This window comes from Pteropus vampyrus, unplaced genomic scaffold, assembly GCF_000151845.1.
Source record: "Pteropus vampyrus isolate Shadow unplaced genomic scaffold, Pvam_2.0 Scaffold218, whole genome shotgun sequence".
Taxonomy (NCBI): domain Eukaryota; kingdom Metazoa; phylum Chordata; class Mammalia; order Chiroptera; family Pteropodidae; genus Pteropus; species Pteropus vampyrus.
The window spans coordinates 1,966,266-1,993,402 of NW_011888999.1; the positions used below are offsets into that span (position 1 = coordinate 1,966,266).

General features: G+C 35.1%; 2 protein-coding genes and 1 pseudogene across 11 annotated transcripts in view; 2 read left to right on the forward strand and 1 right to left on the reverse strand.

Moving 5' to 3' along the window:
* DDIAS (DNA damage induced apoptosis suppressor) overlaps window positions 1-8,025 on the forward strand; it is an 18,495-nt gene extending 10,470 nt beyond the window's left edge. For 2 of the 3 annotated variants that reach the window (XM_011373126.2, XM_023538331.1), the window contains exons 3-5: window positions 2,769-2,930; window positions 3,888-4,005; window positions 5,102-8,025. In XM_011373126.2, the coding sequence (XP_011371428.2) occupies window positions 2,769-2,930; window positions 3,888-4,005; window positions 5,102-7,720 (2,899 nt within the window). In that variant the 3' untranslated portion in view covers window positions 7,721-8,025. The remainder of the gene's footprint in view (window positions 1-2,768; window positions 2,931-3,887; window positions 4,006-5,101) is intronic. The other variant, XM_023538330.1, reaches the window with a different exon arrangement.
* Window positions 8,026-18,190: 10,165 nt separating this feature from the next.
* RAB30 (RAB30, member RAS oncogene family) overlaps window positions 18,191-27,137 on the reverse strand; it is a 76,408-nt gene continuing 67,461 nt past the window's right edge. For all 8 annotated transcript variants that reach the window (XM_011373128.2, XM_011373127.2, XM_011373129.2 and 5 more), the window contains one exon: window positions 18,191-24,765. In XM_011373128.2, coding sequence (XP_011371430.1) covers window positions 24,515-24,765 — 251 coding nt within the window. In that variant the 3' untranslated portion in view covers window positions 18,191-24,514. The remainder of the gene's footprint in view (window positions 24,766-27,137) is intronic.
* Window positions 26,745-27,137, forward strand: part of LOC105300769 — a 1,445-nt pseudogene continuing 1,052 nt past the window's right edge.

Here is a 27,137-nt window from a genome sequence, read left to right on the forward strand (position 1 = left end):
TAAGTCTATTGCTTTCATCAGATTTTCAAGGGAACACTAAGAATCACTAATCTCATCAATTCTTCTTCTAGGATATATATATAAATACAGTAACCTAAAAAAATAAACAAATGAAAATTCTATTTTAACTGGTATCAAACCAAAAAGATAGCATATTACCAATATTATTTCAGACAAATCCATTCAGAGGCTTTTTGAAATCAAAACTATTTTCATAATAATTCCAAGGCATTATTTCCACTTTCACTCACATTATCTTAAGAGTGCATAGTGGAGTTGTCAAAAGACTGCATGACATGTAATATCACAGCAGACTGAGCAGAAAAAGAGATATCAGAATCCATCTGTCTTTATTAAACCAAACGTTAAAGGGATCTGCAGAATGTAAAACAATGCCACTCTCTTCTCACTAATTTTATTTTGGAACACATGCTTATTTTTTATAAAAATATGTTCTTTTTGTTAACCATGCAATGGGTCTATTATTTTTAATGAATTAATACTTTTTAGATTTCTCAATATTAATTTCTCACCTTTATTTTTATTTAATTTCTCATATTTAAAATATGGATATTACTCACATAACAAAAGCTCTTCGGTGTTCTCTATAGTTTGTAATACAGACAGTAAAGGTCCTGAGACCAAAAAAGTTTGAAAACTGCTATTTCATAACAAATGGCATTTTGGAAATAGGAGTGCTTCTAGAAGTTAAATCAGGGGACTGGGATCTGAATGTGTTGTCTCTACCCTTGCTTCCCAAAGTATGGTTGAGAAACAGCTACATTGGCATCACCTGGGAGCCTGTTAGAAATGCAGAATCTTGGGCCTTGACCCAGACTTACTGAATCAGAATCTTCATTTTAACAAGATCCCCAGATGATGTGTATGCATATTAAAGTTTAAGCTCTCATCTGTATTACTCCATACTAATGTTTATTTCAATCCAGCCTTATTCCCAAAAGACTAGATGAAACTATATAAATAAATATTTTCTTTATACATATATGTTATATAAAAGTATATGTAATTTAGAGTGTATGCATTAATATTAGTAGATCTAGTTTTTGTTAGGCTGTCATTGATACCCTTTGTGCAGGATAGTTCATTGTTAACAGTATTGCTCTTATAGTTATAAGATATCCAGGAAAAAACTTCTAGCTAAGAATAGAAAGCCTTGGATTTGGGTAACATTCACTAATTTTGTCTCCTTGGTCAAAAATTTACCCTAGTTGCCCCATTTGTAGATGGGGATAAATGACCTTGTTTATGAAAGAATATATGTTGCAAATATTTGTAAACTGTAAAATGCTGATGCATATTAATTATTCTAAGATTTGCTAAGAATTTTACATTCGACATGAATGAATTATGAGTATATAGCTTTTAAAGAATATATATTTAATAATCTAATATAAATTTAAAATAATTCATTTCACTAGAGCTTGGTACTAATGAGGTTTTAATCCCCTAGTAAGTCAGTTACCTTTGCTTTATTCTATGGCCAAACTATAGCACAAACTCTAGTAGATTTGGGTAAAATTATATGATTGGATTGACACAGATCCATCCTCACTGTAGCAAAAAAAATAATAACAATTAGCACAGATCTAATGATGATGAATCAGTAACTTCTTACATGAAGGATTGACCTTTGTTCAAAATAGTCACTTTGGGAGTCGTGGAGTTCAGGCTCCCCCTAGTGGCTATCTAGCAGCAATCAAATTTATACAACTATTTTTATTTAACATTTTCTATTTGCATTGTGCCACTCTTTTTTAAGCTATATCACTAGTGACACAAAGGAAAAACAAAGTTCTAAGATTAATCATTCCCGTAAGATGTTTTAAGTGGTCAGTTGACTAAATTAAGAATTTGTAAGATGGATATCAGAGTTATAAGATACTGTGAACAGCTAAAAAGGGAAACAGACATGATAATAATCACAATATTTAATATAATTATGAGAGATAAGCAGACTAACCCTATTAATTTGGCAAGATCTGCAATAATCCTTTCTTTACTATATATTTTTTTTACTTTGTCTCCTTTTATCCTTCTTCAACCCTGGATTTTACAGATGAGAAAATAAAGGTATAAGGGATTTAGTAACTATCCCAAGACCAGACAGTTAGTGCATGACAGTAGAGTTAAACTTGGTATACAGTTTTTTACAAGAAAGCCATTGGCCATGATTATATGTTGCCTTAAAAACAAGTTAAATAAGATATTTTGTACCTAATTTTTTGTAATCTGATAGATTCTCAGCATATTTCTATGAATTAAAGAAAGTAAAGCTATTATAATGGTGAGGAAAATGTAACTGAGTACTCTGTGTAAATATTTATTAAATGTTTCAAGATTATTATTTTCTTAACAAAAGATAGACATTAATTTTCATATCTTCTGTTGGTGTGATACTCACTTCATTGTATTAGTTTGCACCCCGCCCCCGACTCCAGACTATAATATGCTTCGATTTGTTAACGATGATTTAACTACCCGATAAGAACATCTCTCTCTCCCACCCCCCACCACAGTTTTCCTTCACTTTTCTGTCTATTTAGTGCTACTTAATTTAAATCAGTGAAGGCAGCTGTTATGCCCAAATTCAAAAGAGGTTCATCTGAAATAGTTTAAGAAGAATGTAAGTTGTATAGAAACATTTGTACACAAAATATTTTTAATTTTTAATTTTTCAGCTTTGTTTTTCATCGTATGAAAATAAAAATTAGTGAACATTTCTATACTTCTCCCCATCACTTTTCCAGGTTTAATTGTCCAAAATGTGGCTCTACTGGTGAAGCTGAAAATGCCAGTTACAGATATAAACTTTCCATAAAAGTTGCAGAATCAAACAAATTATTTGGTATTACTGTATTTGGAAGCTGCTTAGATGCATTTTTTGGTCTTACAGCCACTGATTTGCATAGGTAAGAAGATTTAAAGCATTCTTTTCCCTAGCTTCTCTTTTAGCATATTAATAGAATTTGAAGATATGTGTTTTTAAGGTAATGTGCATTTAGTAAAAAGATAATCACTCAACCTCAGATCAGTTTCTTTAAAAGATAAACAAGAAAAAGAAAGATGTTTATTTCCTGAATATATATTGTGATGATGTTAAACCAGGCTCCTTTTATTCAGGACAACCAAACTGCAATTAGAATATTAAATTACAAAACTCTAATCCGAGTTAGAGAAATATAGTATAAGTAAAATGGTTTCAAACTGAAGGATTATCCTAATTGAGGTTAACGCTCAAGCAGTTAAGGTCCCTTGAGGCAGAAGAAACCATTTGTGGGTATATTTACATATCAGAAGTTGAAATTTAGTCATTTCTCTCACTTGTACTACAACTTCACCTGTATATTTTGACCTATTATGATGTCCTGAGAATGCTAGGATATATATATATAGAAGCAATTGAAACATTTTTGTCAACCTGTCTTCTATCCTCTTCCCCTAATCACTTGACAGAAGAAATCTCTATCTCCTTAGAGTTGAGAGCAAACTTATTTGAAGAAAGAGGCAACAAGGGACCATAGCTAGGATTGCCAGGGAAGAGGAAAGTCTTCCCTCTGCTTTGAGAAGAAGGGCAAGAGATCCCACCACTATTCCCACTGCCACTTTTAGAATAATTGCTGGGTCTGATTACTAGGCAGGCATCTACTTTTTCACACTTCCTTGATCAGTTGTTTTTGTCTTTCTAGCCTGAGGAAAACCAGAGGGAACAAAATGCCTAGCTCTTAAAGTCACTTTTATATATATATATGTAACTCAAAAAGGTTCATGCTGCATTTTCGGACTAATCATTTGTATCTTCTGACTCTATGGCATGTTAAAATTTTAAAGCTTATCTCTTCACATTGTGTTATTTCTTTCTAATCAAGATATGTTCAAGATCCTAATGAAATCCCAGAAACACTGGACAGTGATGCTACTCAGAACCTGTTAGCTAAAGCAGTTGAAACTTGCTTTGTTGGACAGAGCTTCATTTTTGGAGTGACGGTAATTGAGACTAGCTTTCTTTTTCATATTCTGTTAACATTTCCATTATAATGAAATGACTTGAATTCTCTAAATAGTTTAGGAGTCATAAATGTGAGAACCTGCAGAAGCACTTTAAAAATAGGCTATAGCCAATTTGTTAAAACACTGTGACAACTTCTGCTTTCAAAAGTCAGAAAGCCTAGTTCAGATGCTTTCGGGGCTTTAAAATGTTAAATTTATTATAAATTCAGATGTGTTAGATATTTGTTTTGATGTTTGGTGTTTATTTTACCTTCCAAACTTTGTTCAATTCTGTAGTAAAACTTTCTTCAACTTTTTCGCTTTTTAATTCTATCATCTGTAAAAAGAGAAGGAGGAAACTTTGAAGGCAAAGTATCTGCATATTGATAACTCTAAGACTAGGTTTGGAAGGATGGTCTTAAATAATTATAAAAGTGACTAGAGAAGTTAAAAAGAATGTATTGACTGTGAAGGAGTAATCATTCTCTGTCTCATCTATGCTTAAGAGAACAAATGGAAATTTTGTCCACGTTGGAATCAGAGTTTTAAAAACAGTAACAGAGCACTCTACAACTGAACAGTGAGAAAAACTCAAAGCGAAGGTGAAGCTAGAAGCTACAGAGCTTTTCTTTGTTAAAATCTTAGGCAATTCTTTATCTTTTTTTTCTTAAACAGGTAAGAACATTCCCTTAGACACTCAAAGTTTGTGGAAGCTAATGAGAAATATAATAGCAGCTAACATTTACTGAGCAACTCCTGTTTGCTAAGCACCACAGTTTTCCATGTGTTATTGCAAATACAGTAATCCTGCATTTTTATCTTTATTTTATCGATGAGAAAAGCAAGGCTCAGAGAGGTTAAATTAATTGTCCAAAGCCATAACACTGGTAAATATTAGAATCAGGATTTGAAGACAAGTCTCTTTATTCCAAGGTTTACTGCTCTTATACTACTTTGCGTATAACACTAGAAGAATTCAAATTATGGGGGTGGGGCTATAATTGTATCTGTTTTAACCTTTTAAACCTATTTCACATTCGAGTCAAAGGAAGAACATTTTATTCTCATTTAAATTTATTTACTTCTTTTGCAGAATTTTGAAAACAAACATGGGCAAGGTTCAGATTCTAGTAACTTCTTACAGCAGTGCCCTGACCACAAGAAAGAAGTTAAAGCACTAGTAGCCTCCCAGATTATTCTACCAGACCCACGTGTTGCAGGCTCCACTGTCATTGACTATTTCCATCAGCTCTTGCGGCTCTCTGACTTTAAGAAACTTCACAGTGGCTCCCAGACACCTAATAGTCACTTACTTGCTTTAGAACACTCCAGCAGTGATCTCAGCAACATATGTGATCCTGACAGCAGTTCTTGTTTTTTTGAGGCTCACAGCAGAGAGAATTTTTTAAGGTTCTGGCAGCCATCACTTGAACTCACTTCCATTGTTTCACAACCAGCAGATGATGATAATTTTTCAGCTTCAGAACAAAGCAAGGCCAGTGATACTCTTCACCAGAACAGAAAGTATATCTCCTTTGCAGAGGCCACTGGTTCCAATAGCTGCCATGATGCCATTCAGGGTCCATGGAGTCTTGTTTCATATATGGATAAAAAGAGTACATCACAAAAGTCGGGTGAAGATCTTGGCTTACAAGCTAATCAGCCAAGTGCAGTTCACAGCAGTCATGAAATTGGAGTTACTGGCTCTAATTTATTCCTTTTGAAAATGCAAGAGCCCCTTGAGCCAAGAAATACAAAATCCTTCCACAGTGCAGTGGAAATTAAAAACAGGTATTCCCAGTGTGAGCTAACCCATCACCAGTGTCATGATGTAGCTGCCCTCCTGAGCCTTCAGGAGAGATCTACATGTCCACCGTCATCACTCAGACTTGAAGAGATAGCTGGTGGTTCCCAGGATTGTGACCCTGAGATTTGGGATGAACTGCCATTCTCTGAAAGCTTAAACAAGTTTCTGGAAGTTATTGAAAGTGAAGTTGCTATAACCCAGACAGATGCCAGTAGTAGAAAACATCATCTAGATAGTGACATTGATAAATTACATGCATACCACAGCAAGTTATGTGTGACTCCCCAGAAAACTACTGGAGCTTTGCCTACACCACCTATATCTTTAAGATCATCACAAGCAACAGTCAAAGCAAACTCTGAGAAAGATAACTTCCTTTCCAACTGTGAAGCAAATCTGACTCCTAGTGTTCAAAATGAGTCACAATCAGGTAGTACAGCAGAGGCTGTCTCTATAAGTAGGAATGGAAGAGATATTTCTGAATATTTTCTGCCAAACACTTATTTGTCAGCTTTGTTTCCATCTTCAAGAGGTCTAGGAAAACCAGCTACTCTTAGGAAGTCTACCAGAATTCCACCACATACGGCTGAAATTTCACTTAAGTGCAGTACTTCAGAGAGTGACCATTCTTGTCTCAATATCAAGTATTTTAATGGATGTGGAGAAAAATCACTTTCAGAAATGAGTAAAAAACTGACAGCTTTTTGTACTAGGAGGTATAATGATTTTTCTGACCTTTGCAACTTAGAAAATAAACAACATAGTAAGTGGCCTAAGAACCAAGATGACAGTTTTACAATTTGCAGGAAACTTACATATCCTTTAGAAGCAGTTTGCAGCAGTAGTCCAAATAGAAGTAAAAATACATTGAAAGAAATTCCTTATGGACATATTAATAATACTTTAACACAGAACTATTCAGCTGGTCCTGAAGGTAGCTATGATGCTTCTGCTGATCTCTTTGATGATGGTGCTAAAGAAATAGACGTCGCAAAAGAAATTACCAAAGAATCACAGGATATTGTGTTACAGTGGGGAGAGTCTTTGGCAAAAAATCATCATGCAGATTCTGATTTTTCACTGAGATCACTTTCTGAAAACTCCAGCCAATCTTCACAAAAATTATCCTTGCAAAACATATCTGTCTCTGTGTATCCAAAAACATGCTCTTCTCCACCTCATTTTCAGTCAGATTCAGAAAATGATTTTGAAGATAGCCAAGACTTTGTTCCATGTTCACAGTCAACTCCAGTTGCAGGATTCCATCAAACAAGAATTCATAGGATAAAAGGGGCTTTCCAGAAAATACCTGCCTTTTTAGATCTTGATGGTAACTATAAAAAAACAAGTTTTTCCTTTGAAAATGAGGCACAGCAAGCCATCCCCAGCTGTCCAAAAAATATAAATGTAAAAACACCCAGCCAGAAATCCAGAAGCCCTGTTATATCTGGTATTACACAACCAGAAGTTTTCAATAACTGTCCTATTGCCGAGTGCCTTGCATCTGACATTGATGAATGGGTCCCTCCTACCACAAAAAAAGTATTTCTTTCAGGTGTGCTTGGATTCCAAGCCATGGGTCTAAGGAAATGCCCTGCTGCCTGTAATTCTCCTGATCAAAAAGAACTACCGAGAAAGAAACTAAAATATGTCAAACAAGGAACTGATAAATGTTTAATTAAGAAGTCAAATTTAAAGAATATGCTTACAGCAGTAGTTACAAAACAGAAAACTCCTAACTGTAACAGTACAAGTTCAGGCTGGATTTCCAAAGAGCCAGTTTTGGGACTTGGTCCTTGTTCAGAAGTCAAATGTTGCCTTACGTTTTCAGAAAATTGGCCACCTTCAGTGCCTGAAATGGAAAGTGTGTGGTCTCCTGAATTATTTTCACAAAAAGTCACCTGAACCCCATTGCTGAACTTTTAAAGGTAAGTCTGTTCGGAAACTTTTGCCTCCACTGGCATGAAAAGCATTCTTACCGTTTTGAACACTTAAAGAGACAAGTAGAAAAGAGGTGCTATTGTGCTTTTTTAAATGTTTGTAAAGCCATTATTTTTCTTTCTGAGTGTTTTATCCAGAATACTCTGATTCAGATAATTTGACACTTTATGTTGTTGATTGTACTTTAGTAATAATTGTTAATTTTGCTTGTTAAAAGTATTTGTTAAAAACACACGTACATTCAGTAATAAAGTTTTTGCAGACCACAACTTAAAGTCTTTCTTAATTGTTAATCTTAGCTCAGAAAATGCCCACTGTATCAAAAGATTTTAGTCTACTGGGTAAGACAGACATATCACAGACAATTTGACTACAATGCAGCAAATTCAATGAAAGAGGTTTTTAATGAGAGTTATAAACGTTTATGTTCTTATGGGATCATGATAGAGAAGCAGTTAACCCAGCAGCATCTGGGGATAAGAAGAAAGGTCAATAAAAACTTACTGTTTAGACAATGGGATAAAGAAATTATAGTTCATAGATACAGTGGAATATTACTCAGCCATTAAAAAAATGAAATCGTACCATTTGCAATGACATGGATGGACCTAGAGGTTATTATGCTGAGTGAAATAAGTCAGACAGAGGAAGATAAATACCATGTGATTTCACTTATATGTGGTATCTAAGGAAAAGAACAAACTAATCAAAAACAGACTCACAAATGTAGTGGACAATTTGGTGATGGACAGTGGGGAGGGAGGTTTTGAGGCTGAGAGAATAGGGTGAAGGGTTAAAGAAGTACAAATTAGTAGTTGATAGTTGGGCACGGCGATAGGGAGCATGGCAGAGGGAATGCAGTTAGCATTAATATGATGGCTAAGTGGAGGGCCAGGGGAGGGAGGGAGCAATTGGGGGGATCGTTTTATGAACATTATAGATGTCTAACCAATGTACTGTATACTTGAAACTAATTTAAATAAATTTATTTTTAAAACTTTACTGTTTAGAGTTAAATGTGAAACTCACTATTTTATTTAGTAAGTATTCATTATGTACTTACTACATGCCAGGCACTGTGCTAGGTTCTGGGGATTCAAAGATGAAAGCCAAGCCCCTTCACAAGAAATTCATGGTCTAATAATTAGTATCTGGTAAGTTCTATGATAGCAGATAAGCTTGAGGTGCTAATAGGAGCAAAAATGAAGAGTACTTTCCAGACACTCAGATCCTTAGCAGCACCTCAGCTGCACCCTGCAAAATCTTTTACATATCTCTGGTCAGCTCCTTTAGCCATTCCTCACAGCAACTATTCCAAATCTTCATTCTCTACATGCTACCAACCCACTGATATTGGAGAACTACTGTTATTTTTCTTTGGTTGGATAATGATACTGTAGTTATGTAGAAGAAAGTATTTTAAGGAAATTTCTGTTGTATTTAGAGATGAAATGTCCTTTCTGCAGCTTACATTCATATGGCTCAGCAAAACATGATAGATTATAGATTAGATAGAAAGATGATTAGATAGATGATAGAAATAAATATTGAAAGCAAATATATATGCAAAAGATAAAATGTTACAAATGATTGACTAAGTGGTTGGTATAGATGCCTTACACTTATTCTTTTTAATATTCCATGTGATACTCCTTGCTATTTCCCTGCTAGCTACTCTCGTTCATTGCCAGGCTCCTTTAAAAAATAGTCACCGACAACTTTAATGCCATTCACTGTTCAACCTGCTGCAATCTATTCTCTCTCCCCGACCTTTGGCAGCTATAGTGTCTGTGGTTTTCTGACCCTCAAATCCAATGGATCGTCATTCATTATTTTATCTCTGCACTTCCTCTATGTTCAAGATACCATTCTCATGGTTTCTAGTTTCTTAGTTTCAGCTCTGCTTTGATCAGGGTCGCCTGCAAGGCAAATATTTTTTTGCAGATCCTTCATCTATATAAACAATTTGATTTAAAATTTATTATAAAAAAATGTATTATAAAATTCATGGGCCCATGTAAGGTAAAGTGATTTGTCAATGAAGATTCAGAATAATGGATAGGAAAAATGCATGTTTATTGTCCAATCAGTGCATGTAAAGATTTTTTATAGTATACAGGCACCATCTCTTCCTCAAACCTAGGAAATAGTCTCTTCATGTTCTATATTGTCAAATGTGCAGTTTCCGGCTAATTTCATATAAGAGTAGTAATGCTATTACTACTCATAATTCCATGACTCTTAAAAACCTGTTTGTATTGAACTATATATAGATCTTACCTCTAGAGTTCCCTAATACCATTTATTTAATGCTGGTTACTACTCATAATGCTGCACCCATTGTGCCACTGAATACTGGCTTCCAGGTTGTTACTGTGTGTCACTGATTACCAAAAATGCAAGTCTTACCCAGAATATGCAGGAAAATGTGAATAATAATTCATTTTCTGGTCATGTTATTATATTTACCATTTGAGCTTTTGTAGCATAAACATAAAAGACGTATTCCAACCATGTCTTCTGAATGTTTTCGGCTGTAATTACTGCAATTCTGGCCACACACAGGAAGAACAGGCAAGTGGCCCATGGGTGGAGCACAAATTACAGTTCCTTCTTCAGCATGTCTTAAGCTGTATCTTGGAGAGAACAAAGTCACTATTAGTTGAAAACACGAGGACATTGATTAAAATGGCCATTTGGCTTTGTGGACCAGCAGTTTCCTAAGACCTCAAATGAGATAGGCCTGGCCCAACACAAAGTACAGAATCTGCAGAGAGGGTTAGGGTGACCTTCCTAGTGCCAATGGCAAGAGGTAAACAACCCTGCTACCACCCTCACAAACCTGGGGTGTCTACAGACCAGGGGCATCACTGTAGATGGGACAAAGACCAGTGAGAGCCAATGCACAGCATCCCCCTTCCCCCACACAACATAATTTCAAGAGTCCATGGTGACCTTTGGTAGCCCAGAACCTTGAATTTATCCTGTGTCCAATATGAGACACCAAAAAGCAAGTCAGCACCATCCGGTAGCCTAATCTCTAATCTCACTACTGTGTGAAAGAAAGATTGCTTCAGCTAGTGAGAATAGTCCACTCTTCAGACCCAGGGCAATTCTATGGGCACAAGACTCAAAGTTCATCAGGGCATTCAGTACACACCAAGGGTCAAAGGAAAGAAATAGCACTTTCCAGGGACCAAAGTGAGACTTGGAAAATTTCAAGAGACGTAACTTCTGGCAACCAGGTCCCACATGGGACCGAATCCAGGCTCAGGATGCCTTGCTTAGTCCTAAGAACTGGAGGGAGATTTAGAAAATCTTGAGGAAGTCTCACTAAACATGAGTCTCCCTGAATTATGGGACATGAGGCAGGGTCTCTGCTTGCTTCAGTTTCAGAGGTGCTGTCTGATCTCCCTCCTTATTGTCCTTGATTGCCTCCTTATTTGCCTGCCTTTTAAAAGATGATGCCTCTGAGTGTTCTATTTATCAGCCTTCTACATATACTCTTTGGTTTAATTCATTCACTCATCTATAGCTACCACCCATAAACTGTTTAATTTGAAGTCTATCTTCTATCTAGAGTTTTTCCTGAAACCAAACTTCTATTTTAGTCTTTCTGTTGTTCAGTTCAAAATGTTTTATAATTTCCATGTGGCTTCTTATGAGTTTTTTACAAATGTTTTTTAATTTCCAATGATAAAAGACTTTTTCTAGTCATCTCTTTGTGAATGATTTCTACCTAAATTACACTATGGTTATAAAACTTATTCTATATTAATTCAATTCTTTGAAATTTGTTGAGACTTAGTGGCCTAATCTATATAGTTAGTTTCTGTAAATGTTCCACATGTGCTTGAAAATGTGTGTTCTGCAGTTATTGGGCATAGAATTTTGTGTATATTAGATAATGTTTACCACGTTGCTCAAATTATATCTGTACTGATTTTTCCTGTTCTATTAATTACTGAAATAGAATTTAAAATCTCCCCCCTGTGATTGTGAATGTATGTATTTCTCCTTTTATTTCCCTCAATTTTTATTTTATTTTGAGGCTATATTAGGTACAAATTCAATCCTCTTGTATCTTCCTAATAGATTGAAAAGACCATTGTGAAAGTCCTGTTTCATCACTATTGATGCTTTTTGTCTTTTAATTGTTATTGCTGTGCTACATTACCTTTGTTTTGGTTAGTATTTGCAAGAAGTTTTTGTTTTTGTATTTGTTTTTCAGTCTTCTTGTATCTTTGTCTTAGATGTGCTTCTTGTAAGCCTCATATAGTTGGGTTTTGTTGTCCAGTTTGACAGTTTTTGTGCTCTAACTGAAAAATTTAGTCCATCAACAATTAATATAATAACAAAAGCATATTTGGATTTATCATATTTCATACTTCCTATTTATCCTACCTATTCAATATTTCTTTTCTCCTTTTTTTCTCTTGATTTTTTTTTATTCCTGTTTTTCTTTCTCCTAAGTTTGGAAGTTAAGTGCTGTTTCTCTTTGCTTTTACCCTAGGAATTACAACATGCACACTCAGTTTATCCAAGTATGCACAGTCCCTGACTTTGGATGTTTTGACTTACGAGTTTTTGACTTTACAATTGTATGAAAGCAGTACACCTACAGTAGAAACCGTACTTCAAATTTTGAATTTTGATCTTTTCCTAGGCTAGTGATATGCAGTAAGATTCTCTTTCATGAGGCTGAGCAGCAGCAGCAAGCTACAGCTTCCAGTCAGCGACACAATCACAAGGGATAAATAGCCAACACTCCATAGTGCACTATGTTGCCAGCATTTCCTGGATACTGTATTCAATAAGTTACATGCTAATATAAGTGTTCGGAGCATGTTTAAAGTAGGCAAGGCTAACCTATGATGTTTGATAGATTAGGTGTGTTAAATGTGTTTTCAGCTTATGAGATTTTCAATTTACCATGGGTTTATTGGAATGTAATCCCATCTTAAGTTCAGAAGCACCTGCAATTACAAAATCAACCAACCAAAGCATTAGAAAAATAGGTATTATCCAAGATCACTAAAACAGACCCAAAAATCAGCAGTGGCTGGAGAAGCATTTTTCCACTCTTTGAAGATCTAAACTTAAGGTACAATAGTGTTTGGTAAAATAGTCATAATTCAGCAGGTCTTAGCCAGATTACTTGTCTCTGGTCTTACAGTTTGGCTAGTACCAGATTAAGGGATTGATTGAAAGCATTTGAATAAATATTAATTAGAATAAGCTGAATGGACACGATTAAGTTACCTGGAGGCAATAAATGCCATTGACAATGTGTTAACGCTCCTTGATCTTTAGGTATTTCTTTCTTATATTGCAAAGGGAAACCAGATATGGTTCCTCTGATATTAAACCTGTAACTCTGAGTAGCCAATCAGCCCAATTAACTAGATATCATCTATTATTGACTTAATGTTGTGTCCCCTCGCTACCCCCAAATTCATATATTGAAACCTAATCCCCAACATGATGATATTTGGAAGTGGCACCTTTTGGAGGTGATTTGGCCATGAGGGCAAAGCTCTCATGAATACGATTAGTGCCCTTTTAAAAGAAGTCACAGAGAGCTCCCTCACCCTTTCTGGGCATAAATATCCTTTGTCGAATAATAGGCCACATACAGTTGTTAGTTCTTAGGGTTTCATCTCTAAGATCAAAGAAAGACTAGCCTGTTTCTTCAAGCTTATTTTTACCTAGATATGAAAAGTAAAACTATTCTCTGAGAAGCCTGAATAAATCTCAGGTCTGAAAATGTAGATAGGACATCTTATATTACTAACGCGTGGATTCCTGCAAGTAACGGAAATAAGATATTTCAGTTCTTGAAATATTCAGAGGTGAGCACCTGGCCAAAAGCATAGGAACATGATTGTGTTTTAAATATAGCTCATGTTTTCATCTTTCAGCTGCAGATGTATTTGGAGGTATATTTAGATAGCATATATCAGGCATTGTCTGTGGTTAGCAAATGTGGAAAAATTGAGTCAACTAATGGTAGTAATCCTAAAGGTTTTTCAAAACACCGATTTCCAACTTGCCAAGGAATTGTGGATTTAAAGCATTACATCACCCAAGTGAGAATTACAGTGATCTAAACATTTAGCTATTTGGGGAATAAACCACATTTATACTTTAATTCCTGTGATCTGTAATGATTTGTACATGAATAAGCATTTTAAAATTCCATTCAAGTTTGCAATTTCTCCTCTTTAACTAAGGGAAAGGTGCAAGGTGAGATAACTTTTCCAAATTCCCTAAGCAGCAAAAACTAAACAAAATAGAATGAAAACATGTAAGAGTCTAAGTTTCTTCTTCAGCTAGTGGTATTTACCTCCCAATCTTTGCTGCTTATGACTTACTATATCATATTAGAATCATACAAAATTGCCAATATCTGACCAGTTTAGACATAAAAAACACAGTTCATGTGGTTCAAATTAATATTAATAATAGAACACTTAAAACCATAGCATGTGTAAATTCAGAATAGAAATTTCTGCAAACACATCCTTTTAATGAAGGTGCTAAAATAGCATAAGTAAGACTTTCATACAACTGCAGATAAGTTGTTATTAGACAATAACATAAAATTACAGTAAGTGATTTTGCAAAGCCCAATACTTTATATATGCTAAATGAAAATGTCAAATAAGTGTATGTATTGCCTATGTTTAGTTAACTAAAAAATCCCATGCCAAGGACCCCAAAGTTTAATCTCTTTGTCATCCTGTTTGCTCGCCATGTTCCATGACCCACTGTACTCACTCTTAATCCAAGACATTCATCCCTTAAATGCATGGCCCAAGACAGAGGATGAGAGGTAAGGATTGGGGTGGGGATGAATTTCAAAAAAAAAAAGGTGAAAATCTATGACTCCTGCAGTGGTGGTGGGGGACATTTAAAGCTGATTCCTGTACCTGCTGAACAGTATATGCTGTTCGATAAATGATGAATAAATGAATGAGTCAATGAATGAGCAAACAGATGAATGAATGCCTCACTAGTGATGAGTAAGTAGTCTCATTCTTAATTATGAAAGATAATATCTTGATATTGCTAAAGAATATAGAACCACATAATGTGGTTTAGCTAGAAGGGACCGTAAAGATATCTAGTGTCACAGAGCTCCACAGTGTCAGAGCTGGGACTAGAATTTATGGACTCTTGGTTCTCAGTGTAATACTCCTTCTAATATATCATCAAATAAAGCATCTTTCTAACCATTAGAAACAATTAGCACATATTCTCATATCCTGAATATAGCACTCTTGTTTAGTATTATAATTGGAGACCTTAAGGATTAATCAACCTAGCCCCTCATTTTGCAGAGGAGAAATCCATGGTACAAAATGTTAAATGATTTGTCCAAGTTAACCAATTAGAGAATCAACAAACTCAGGTCTCCAAATGCCCAAATCCAGAGCACATTACATGTCATGCTGAAACACATTAATGTACTTAAAGCTTACTTGCTTTACATACTTTGATAACATATCCTCCAAATGTGGGCAACAGGAAATGTTTATTTATATACAAGTACATGGGAAAGCAATTTCCATTCATCTTTTTAAAAATCTCTGTTACAAATAAAGTTATCGATACATTCATCCTTTGCACACAAAATACATTCTTTTTACTTTGACTCTCAGTATGAGTTATTTCTTAATAATAAACAAGCTACAATGAACAGTCAGGTGGTTTTTCTACTTGACAATTTTTTTTCAAGAAGGAAAATCCAAACTTTAAAATACAGTCAATATATAAAGAAAATTGTATATTAAAAATGCTCATTCATTGACTCCTAGAAGATTGAATGAGTACTCCTCTCAAGCATGATTCGTAGCTGTCCTTTAAAAACAATGCAGAGGACTTTAGAAATTCTGTACATGATAATTCAATTTCTGTAAGACCGAAGCAGTCTTCATGAAATTGATTATCATATCTAAATGATAGGTTCATAGAAAAATGCTTATGGACATATTGGGGAGTTAGCTGTTATTTAGAGGTCTCCTAATTGACCAATTGATCTAATATTATAAGTTGCACTCCTCTAAGCAGAAATTTAAGAAGTTCTGCTTCAACTAACACAAATGACTTGATTTGCTAGACTAATTGCTTTTAAGAAAAATGCAAAAACATATGCCCACACACAAAACTTGTACACAAATGTTCATAGCAGCATTATTTATAATAGCCAAAAATGGGAACAAAATATCCATTAACTGATGAATGGGCAAATAAAATGTGGTATATACACATAATGGAATATTATTAGCCATAAAAAGAATGTATTGATTCATGCTACAACATGATATATTAAACTTGAAAACATTATGCTAAGTGAAAGTTAGACACAAAAGACCACATATAGTTTAATTCTATTTATATGAAATGTCCAGGGTAGGCAAATTTGTAGAGACAGAAAGTAAATTAGTGCTTGTCAGATGCTGGGGGAGAAGGGAAGGGAGCGACAGCTCATGAGTACGGAATTTCTTTTGGGGATGATAGTTCTGGAGTTAGACAGTTAAAACTGTGAAAATACTAAAAAACACTGAACTATACACTTTCAAGGACAGAATTGTATGGTTTTAGGTACTTTCACTGTAGGCTTCTTTACTTGTCACTGTATACACCATTATAAGGGTTAGCTAAGATTTATATATACTGCGAAAATAGAAGTAACTAAGAGAACTTCATCAATGGGGAAGTGAAACCAAACTGACAACAAGCTTAAATACACTGTCTGCCAAAGGCAGTTGATTCGTCAATGAAGAAATGAAACCAAACAAACAAAAAAACCAAACTGTCAATCCACTATTTATCTTTTTTACAGTAGTTGATTTGTCAATGAGAAATGAAACCAAACAAACAAAAAACCCAACAAAAACACTGTTAATCAGTTATTTTATCTTTTTATAGCCAAATTCCCTTATGGACAATTAATTATACAGCAAAAATGCTTGTGGCAAAGTTTTCTACCACAAAGATGCGACGGCAAATACTGGACACAGATTTGTATGGTGTTTGAATTATATCTCAATTTTTAAAAGAGAGATGCAACTTTATTTAAAATATTTTGTTTAGATTCCTGTTCCCTATGCCTCTTTTTAAATATTTATTGAAGTTTTCATACAATTGCCTTTCTATAGAATGTTTTCAGCTAATTGCACTAAAGTCATTATGGGCTTATATTCCTAACAAGATTTTTATTAAGGAAAAAACAATCGCATAAGACACGGTGCAGTGTTTTGTTAATATCTTCATATTAACATTTAAAATCAAGTATTATATTTGCATTGAAGCTGACGATTAGATTTTATATACTTGTGTATTCAGATGTTACTGAGAGCCTATGCTTAAAACCAACAGCCAAATATTAAGAATTGAGTTCATAAGACTTGATGATTAACATGTTTGTTAAAACTATGTGTATGTTAAAGATCCATGTTTTAATGGGAAGAAATAGGAAATGAGGAGAAATATGGGATTCTCAAAGTCTTCATAAAACAGCTTTTCAAAGTATTTTTTCTAGCTGCTGAGAAGACCTTCAGGATGATATATTTTACATTTTATTTCATCCCTATACTAAAAGTCATGCATTAAAGTATATGCAACAATATATATGGGCACACTTTTTCCCTTTAGATTATCAAAAATCTCTTAACCCATTATTGTCTGAAATTTTAAGATTTTTTTTTGCTGAGAACAATTTTACTCACATACATTTATGTATGTATATTAACATAAATATATTTATGTAGCTCCCTTACATATCATCGAAGGAGCTCCAACCAACTGGTATGTCTAGAGGACACTTCAGTGAGCAGAAATTAGAAGTGAGCATTCCAGTTATTTGAAATTTTCTATTACAGGGACGTGAAAGCTTCAACATACCTTAAAAAGATAAGACAATTAAAAAATAATTTTTTTTTAATTTAAATCAACTGACATTCATTGTCAAATAGCCTACAAGAAAGTTCCACTAACATCCTGCAATTGTATAGAACAAGAAAATATTTATTCCTAATGGTTAAATTGCAGAAAGCAATGTTTAGCAGCTGTTTTTCAGAGGGTTTATCAAGTCTTGCTATTGTTATTTAATTCAGGCATAACTGTGTAACCTTAAACAAAAGCTATGCACCATTCAACCAACTACTGACATCATAACAGACCAGATTCTTATCTTTTGTTATTCTATACATGAATTTTTGCTTTATTAGGCATTTCATAACCCAATTTTTATTTCAGAATTTAGTGCACATGTAGGAAGGGAAAGAAACCCTGCTAAATTTTGAGGTTGGTAATTATGTCTATTAAATAATGTCATTTTTGAAATTAAATTCTAAAAGCAGATTATAAAACTAGAATTATGACTCCATTTTTTACCAAGAGGAAGAAAAAAGAGCCACACAACCAGAATAATTTTTCAAAAGCACACTTTGTTATCAATTATGTTGTATAAAGGAGAAAAGTACATGATAATTGAAGAGTTAACCAACAGTAGGATTATTACCTAAATCTCATACCAATAAGAAGCTAAGAGTTTATAAATACCCATCCTGAAATTCCCCAAGGAAATAATTATTATCACCTTAATTAGCTTTTCTGTCATTTTTTTATTTTTAATGAGGCAAAAGGGCAATAATAAATGGCAAATATGGCTCCTTAAAAGAAGATAGGATCAACCCATTTTTCTTTCCATGGAGAATAGGATTAAGAAGAGGTTCAAATTGCACTATGAGGTATTTCAGTAATAAGGTTAAGTTTCCTGATAATGAGGAGTTTACAACCCTGGAATTGCCTGTTTTGGGGGTAGAGAGAGCAAGGGAGAGAGACAGACAGTCAGAGACAGAACGAGCGAGAGAGAATGCCTTTCCTGAAGTATGTAAAGCAATGAAGTCTCTTGGGTAACATTAATGCCCAAAGACAGACTGATGGATCATATAAGTGACTTCCTTTTAAGGCCCATTTAGAAATGGAGCTCTTTTCTTTGAAGTCAAGAGGTTTTCTGTTTTGCCTTAAGAATCTATCCTTGCATAAGACTATCCAAAGTCTATTTTTAATCAAGGAGGAAAGAACTAATATTTGAGTACTTATTGTTTACTAAGAACTGTACTTTCAATTTATCTTGTCTAACTTTCATAATAATCCCGAGAGGTATAAGTCTATCTCATAGATGAGGAAACTGATGCTCAAGAGATTGTGCTTTGCATAAAGTTATAGCTAATTAATTCATGGCCATACTAGGATTCCTCACACTTAGCCTAGTATTCTTCTTTCTATACACTTCGCTACATCTCTCTTATGTGTCAGAATCACAACCCACCAAGGTTTCCATCAGGAACTAGAACACATCTCCAAAAAATCTGCTTTAACTCAGTGGCAAAGTAAAAATTTGACTCATGCACCTCAGTCAGTCAATTAAGGAAGAGGTGGCTAGCTCTCATGCTCTGACCTCTTAGCCAAAGGAGTCAAAGGAAGTCTTACCCAAACTCAAGTGTTTCTCACTATACTGATGCAAGACCAATGAATCTATGAGCCTAGCAAGGATAACTTATTTTGCAGGTGGAATCATTTGATCGTGGGATTAGCAAATGTTCTGATTTTCAAAGACCTGTGTTTTGTTACTTTCTATATGAAGCAATTTGGCCTCGGTTCTGTTAAAATCATTTTCAGATCATGTTTTTTTCAAGAGAATCAAACCAACTAACCAAATGTTATTTGAGATTTTTCCAAAACGCATCTTGGGTCTGCCTTATGCCAGTGATCCACCAGCTGCAAAACTTCAAGTTGGTATGTTTATGAGCTCTTTAACTGAAGATTCTGTTTTACTAAAAAGACCTCTCCTAAAATCCTGAAGAGACACCAATTATTCACTAAACTGAGCCTGACCCATGTTTGGCAAATTACAAATACACAATTTTCATGATTTCATGTGACTTCTACTAAAACAATACATTTAAAAGTTCTTTAGCTCAGGAATGAGTTTGTAATTTCAACAAGACATCAATGAATGAACTGACAAAGCAATCCCAGCTTGGGGCAAGTAGTCTTTTGGCCTAACAACATATAACCAAACTCCTTCTTGGAAGATAGTATACACTTTTTGTAGAAGAGCAGACTTTAAAAAAAAAAAAAATCATTATCTCCAGGTCAACAAATATTTAATTAAACATGTTATGAAAGGCAATGTACTGCAACATAGAATTTTAAGTTAGTAGATCGTCTGGTCCAACCCCCAACCAATGCTGGGATCCTCTCCACCATCATCTTTGCTGAGTTTTTAATCTAGCCTTTCCTTGACAAAGACTATGATCTGAAGCAGCTCCTTTCATAGTAAAACCATCTTTTTGAGGATGTTCTCTCTGATGAATCTGTGGTCCTATTGCCACTGTTTAGTGGGCTTCATTCCATCCTTTCGAACCACAGAATATTACTCTAATGTACTAATTGTATTCCTCCCTTTCCCAATCTATATCTCCCCAAATCCTTCAAATAGTCTTCAAATATCTTAAATTTTAAATTCTTTCATCATCTTTATTATGCCTCCATTTGTTTTTAATTCCAAAGTACGGCTTCTAAGAATGATTGTAACATTCCAACATCATGGACTTAGGAAAGGAGATGAAGTGTCATCTCCTTTGGTCTAACATTACTACATTAATTCGTTGTTTGAAGGGGTAAGTTCTTAATTCAGTATGCTTTCTACCCAGTGTGAAGAATGTAAGGGAAAGCAGTTTTCCTTTCAAACAAAAATAAGCTTATGTGACAGAAGTGAAATCAAAAAAGAAGGATGTAATATCCCAAAATCAGTGTTCAACTATACCACTTATGGAAGAAGGATGTAATATGATTTTTCACTGCTTTTGATTTTCTATTTAAGTCCTAAAAGTATTATTATAGTTGCATTAAAACACCTCTGTCAGGGCCATGGTTGAGAGAAGTAACTAGTTGCAGTAAAAAAAAAAAAAAAAAAATCTAGAAAAAAGCAAGGGCAAACCCTAGAGGGGTTCTTCCAGAGACTAATAGGGCAGTGGTCTTAAAGTACTAAATGAACATGAAATACAGAGAGTTCTGCAGAATTAATAGAAAATGCCTACCTTTATGTAGGGGGAAAAATGAAAGTTTTTTTCCTGAATATAATGAGATGATACCTTATTCATGTAGCTTGGTTTTTAAAAAGGATATTTTCATTTTAGTCAGAAGATCAACTCAAAATCACAACGTATTTATTCAGAATGATTCATTAACTGAAATTTGATGCTGAATCTGGAAGAATTATGAAATAGCTAAAAGGAGGCAAATCATTGATCTAACAAGGGAAGTCACCAGTGGCTTCCTAAGGCATTCATTCATGAACAGAAGAAAGAAGAATGCAGTCTTTAACTTCTGCCTCCTCCCTCCCAAGTCTAAATTCTTAAAAATAATCCTAATCCAGACATTTTATTTTGGCCTGTGGTTTTTACCTTTCTCATCAAACTCTAAATCAGAAATTGACACAGTATCAAAAAATTCTATTTTACTTTCGTTTTTAGTTATTGTCTTGCCGCTTCACTCAGAAAGAGATGTGAACATGAAATGACTAAAAGACTGGAAAATAAGGGTCAGGAAAAGCTAATGACCTAATTTAAGTAATCCACAGAAAGGATAATTGGTTCTGTATAATCAAAATTAAATGTTAACATAATTCAACAGGTCTAATAAAAGCATATAAAGGAATAAAAAGCCTTGCATAGGTATAGGAGAAAGCACAAAGTCCTTTGAGAATATAGTCTATACAAAGCCATAATAAAACATTAATATCAGCAAGCTATATGATTTCACACATTCTTCTAAAATTGACCTTATGACATGAATATGATGTTTTTTCACTGGAATGAAAAAAAGTTTTACCATATATTTACTAACTTTATTAAAAGAAGAAAAAGATCACACCCAAAAATGGAAGCAGAGATTGACTCCGGTAGTTTTATGAGTCAGATCAAGACAAACTATGAGAAAGCAACTTCTTTTCATCCACCATTAAATGAGAATTCATTTTAAGAAGATTCATTTTAGCAAATATTGTAGCAAACCAATACGTTTAGGTCTTGGCCTGGTTTAAGATGACCACATTTAATTAGTGTCCTTTCTCAAGTTCTGTTTGAGAAATTTCTGTTTAACCAAAAAATTTCATCTTGGCACTGTCATTTATTCAACTAATACTCATTAAGCACCTACAATATTGTCAGGGATCATTCTCAAACTTGAAATACATCAATGAACAAGTGTCCATAAGGCCTAATCTGGAATTCACACAACTAAGGGGCAAAAAAAAAAAAGAAAGCCCTACATTCTTATGTGTCCCTGCTGATGGGCCATGAATGGGTAACAGTAAATTATAGAAAAGCTGGGAAGAGTAACAGGGAAGAAAGGGGCCAAGAGCAGAGCTTTCTAATTCCCTTCTAAGTGCAGCCAAGGGTAGCGAGAGGAAGCTGAACCCTAAGGAATACTAATTTCAGAATGCAAGCGTGGCTCTAGAAGCTTCTGTTTCACAACTAAATCTGTCCACTCTAACAAATTCCTGTCCTCTGAGTTCACAAAGCAAATTTATTTTCAACATACTTGCTGCTATGAGACAAAGTTGGGTCATGATGTATGGGGTAACTGGACTTTTGCCCTAACTAAAAGATAATAAATCTGAACTTAGGGACATTTCCTCACAGTTTAAAAAGAGATGACCTTCTGCCCACCTCGATCAATGTGTTTTCTGAACACCTTTAGTTGCTGGCTTAGTGGGAAGATGGGGAGGAAAAGGCAACAGTTATAAATTATTTTGCTTGGTGTTTATTAAAATGATATTTCTTTCTTGTAGAGATAGATTATAAAATAAAAGCAATTCAAACTTCTGGGATCTCTCTTACCCATAGGATCAGGACAAACACAGTGAGGCCAACCCAAAATACTAATCCCTTAAACAATATGTATAGTCCCCATGTGTAAGAGATGGATCACTCTGATACCTACTAGAGAAATGCTAGAAATGCTTTATCAATATTGTATCTCTACATGACTCATTTCTTTAAAATTAAATTGCTTTCAAACATCAACATATCCGGACTGAGACTGCTACCCTCTAAAGAAACAGTGGAATTACACATCATATTCTTATTCCATTACTCATCCCTCAGTTATGCTAAGTAGCAAGCTACATAAACATCTGACAGCATCAACATCGTACAGGTTTAAATATTTTCCCAATTTGCATTTATATCAGTGAACAAATTGGAAGGTATCAAAGTATGGCACTGAAGAAATAGTCATACATATTCAGCAGCACGTCTTCTATTTTGAGTCCTGTTTCAAAATTGGCTAAGTAAAGGCATATACACCTCCATCTGAGTTGGAGATTTGCAGTAACACATGCATATAAAGAAAGGAGGAAATGGGGAAGAGGGAGGGAAGGTGTAAGGGAGGGAGGAAGGAAGAAAAGAAATGGGAGACCAGGAAAGAAAGGAAAAGAAGAAAGAAATGGAGAAGAATGTATGGTCTGAGAGTAACGTTACCACAAGAAGGAGGTGAGAAATGACAACTCAGTCTGCTTCCACAAGCAGAAATTTTCTAAGGTTATCATTGAAGGTACAAAAATGGTTCATGAGAGTTTTCATCTGTTGCTATTCTCGCTTATATTAAAAAACGTTTACAAAATCCTAAGCCTTGATCTGTCCAAGATGGATAGTACCAGAAATAAAAGATGTGACCTGCTATCAAGGACCGTGCTCTGCTTGGAACTTTGCACTGCAGTCCATTAATCCACAGTATTTTGGTCAGTTCTGGTCTGTTTTCTCATACTACTCATCGTGTCGTAGAGCTAATCTTTTATATTAGAATATTATCAAGAATTCTTTTTTTTTTTTTTCAAACTTTTTCATTTGTTTAAAGGGCAGGAAAGATGGAGAACAGAATAAGAAAATGGTAAGATTTACAGTGGAACATGAAAGGAAAGTTTTCTCTTTCCCAACAAATCCACCCTAGAAAAGGTAGCAATGAGACTTTAAGAGTGCTGATTCATGGACTTCCCTTATTATTATTTATTTCTATGAAATACATTTAAGGACATAAATGTACTAAAACGTTTGGTCTGTGGAATAGCAGGATCATTAGCACCAAAAGGAGTCATGTAGCTTGTATATGCTATTAAAACAAAAATTGTTAACTGTTGGTCATGGGTAAAGGTTTCATTTCATTTTTACATCTAAAGTTCTTAAAAGTGCCTGTGGACAAGAGAAATAACACTTTTCAAAATCTCCATGGGGTCATCAACACACACCACAGAGACAGTACTTGGCCTTCTCAGTTTTGGTTTATCTGGTGGACATGAAAACCAGGGCCCCCAGAAGCCCTAAAGAATAGCCCCCGCATGCACCCACTGATGAGCAGGAGGCATCCCCCTGACTGTGTTCAGGAATGCGCTTTTACTTGCTTTTTTAAAAAAACAAAAGCAACATGCTCTGCAGGTCATGGAGCGCCTAGTGCAATTTTCTCCTTGCTCTGACTCCATACTGCAAAAGAGTGAAACCACTATATGTTCTGCTTATGCTGGCCTGTGGACAAGTCCCTTGGCCTGCCATGCTTTGTAAACTCGGGAGCCACAGGAGTCAGAAGGTCCAAGAGCAGGAACCACCTTCATTGCCAGATCGCCCCAGCAACTTGTGGCCCACTGGGGCGGCTGCTGATTTCTTTCGCTTCTCCTTGCCTCAGCCTTTAGTTGAAATTACAGCAAGTCAAATAGCTGATGCTTTTCCCTTCTCCAGGTAAGGGTGATGATACATTGTTCACAAGTGTGTTCTGCCTGGCTTCACTGATGAGGCGGCAAGCTAAATCAAGGAAGAGTTTCTCCACGTTATCAGATTCCTTGGCTGAGGTCTCCAGATAATACATGTCCTGAGCTTCTGAGAATTCTTCAGCTCTCTGCTGGGAGACTTCTCTCCTTTCAGCCAGATCAATCTTGTTGCCTAAAACAGTGGTAAAATCAAAGAACGAATCATCATTTGACTTTAAGCAGTCTCAGAAACATAAAAATTCATTTCCATAATCTGAAGTCAAACCAGATAGACGGGCAAGTAAAGCAAAGCAAATGTGTGATTATTGCGATGTTTATTTTAAAATATCAGTGCCATCTGTAATGGCAAATAACTGGAAACAGTCCAAATGTTCATCAATTGGGCACTGGCTGAATACACTATGGTACACCCATAGTTACTTGGAATTATTTGCCACTATGAAAAGCAATAAGGTATCTCTCTATATGCTGCCATGGGATGAGCCACTAGGATATATATTGTTAAGTAAATAAAGCAAAGAAGAAGAAAGTGTTTATAATATACAACTAAGAAAAAAGGTGGAAAAAAAAATACATAGACACAGTTTATTTCCTTGTATTTTAATGGGAGAATAAACCAAAATCTTAATTTTAAAGATAATGGTTCCCCATGAAAGGAACAATATTGAGGAATAGGAAGGGATAGAAACTACACCTTTCTAAATGTATCTTATTTTATAGATTTAAGCATCTTATAGATGTTTTACATTATACAATTAATTATAATTATGTAATCAATATGTAATTAAATTTAAAAACCAATTCCTAAAATTGAAAGCAAAAAGAAACAAATGAACCTGTTTATCATGAAGTGGCATAACCCCACAGAGAAAAACTATTTCAGGTGAGTTGAAATACAATAATTTAACCATGCATCCCAGTGGTATATATCCTAATAGCAAAGAGAACCGAAGAAAAAATTAGGAACTGTTAGAGTAATCATCTCCTCAGTGGTAATGTCATCCTTGTTATTCTGAGACCGCTCTGCATGTTTTAGAGGATAAAGCAAATGAGTAATTATGTAGGTGTCAATGGGACAGGGGCTTTTGGCATGGGAAAAAGGAAATACAAATATAAGATTAATGAGGTTAAGTAATATTTCTGAAGTCCTGAATTACAGATGGAAGTATCAGTATAGTAAATAATTCACAGTGTATTTTTTTATCTTTTAAAATTGTTTCTACCTCTTTGCTCCTGGAAACCTGACAAACGTGATATGTCAACTGTGTTACCTGGCAACATTTTTCTATGGTAATAGTAACCCCTGATTGATAAATTCCATCTAGCGTGGGAATTCTATGTATACATTATAAATACCTGATGGAAAGCCATACCTTTGGGCTTCCTGAGTGTAGTGATTCTTCATTTGAAGAGACCTTCAAAGTTAGGCCTGTGGGGTTCTTATAAGAAAGACTGGCTCCTATGAGGCATCAAGGCTTCTAGGCCAGGACAATTCATGCACTTGCCTGAAGTGAGGCTTCTACCTCAAACATGAACTGTCCCAGGAGGCTCTGGACCACCATAGGGACTGCTATGAGAACTACTTCCACTGAAGAGGAATGCCAGATGCTGACCTGCTGTAAAGCCACATTTCCTGCCCTGTCCTGTACCCTTCTAAGCAAATATGATGCTAAGCATGGCCTATGGTAGTCTTGTGAATCAAAATGTTTAGTAGAGCCTAATAGGACAAGTCTTTGTGGACACTACAGAATTCATCACACACACGCACACACACATGCACACACACACTAACTCTGTCCACTGAAAAGCCCAAACACAATGACCAAACCACTAGTAAGGAGGATTACTATCACTTTGGTTGTGGCATGTAAATACAACTTCCCATTAAAAAACAAAACAAACAAACAGACAAAAAACAGTGCTTGGTGGGATTGCAAATTGGTGCAGCCACTATGGAAAATAGTATGGAGGTTGCTAAAAAAATTAAAAATAGAATACCACATGACCCAGCAATCCCACTTCTGGATATTTATCTCAAGAAATCCAAAACACTAATTTGAAAAGATATACGTTCACTGTAGCATTATTTATAATAGCCAAGATATGAAAGCAGCCTAAGTGTCCATTGATAGATGATTACATAAAGAAGATGTGGTACATATATACAATGGAATATTAAACAGCCTTAAAAAAATAAAATCTTGAGCTATCAGTCAGATAGGCCCAGAGACGCTTCTGGAAGTAACATCATGATGGCTGCCCAAGGAGAACCCCAGTCAGTCCAAACTTGTACTGGTTGGTGATGGTGGGACTGGAAAAACAACATTTATGAAACGTCATCTGACTGGTGAATTTGAGAAGTACGTAGCTTCCTTGGGCGTCGAGGTCTATCCCCTTGTGTTCCACACCAACAGAGGACCTATCAAATTCAATATGTGAGACACAGCTGGTCAGGAGAAGTTTGGTGGCCTGAGAGATGGCTATTACATCCAAGCCCAGTGTGCATTTATAATGTTTGATGTAATTTCAAGAGTTACTTATAAG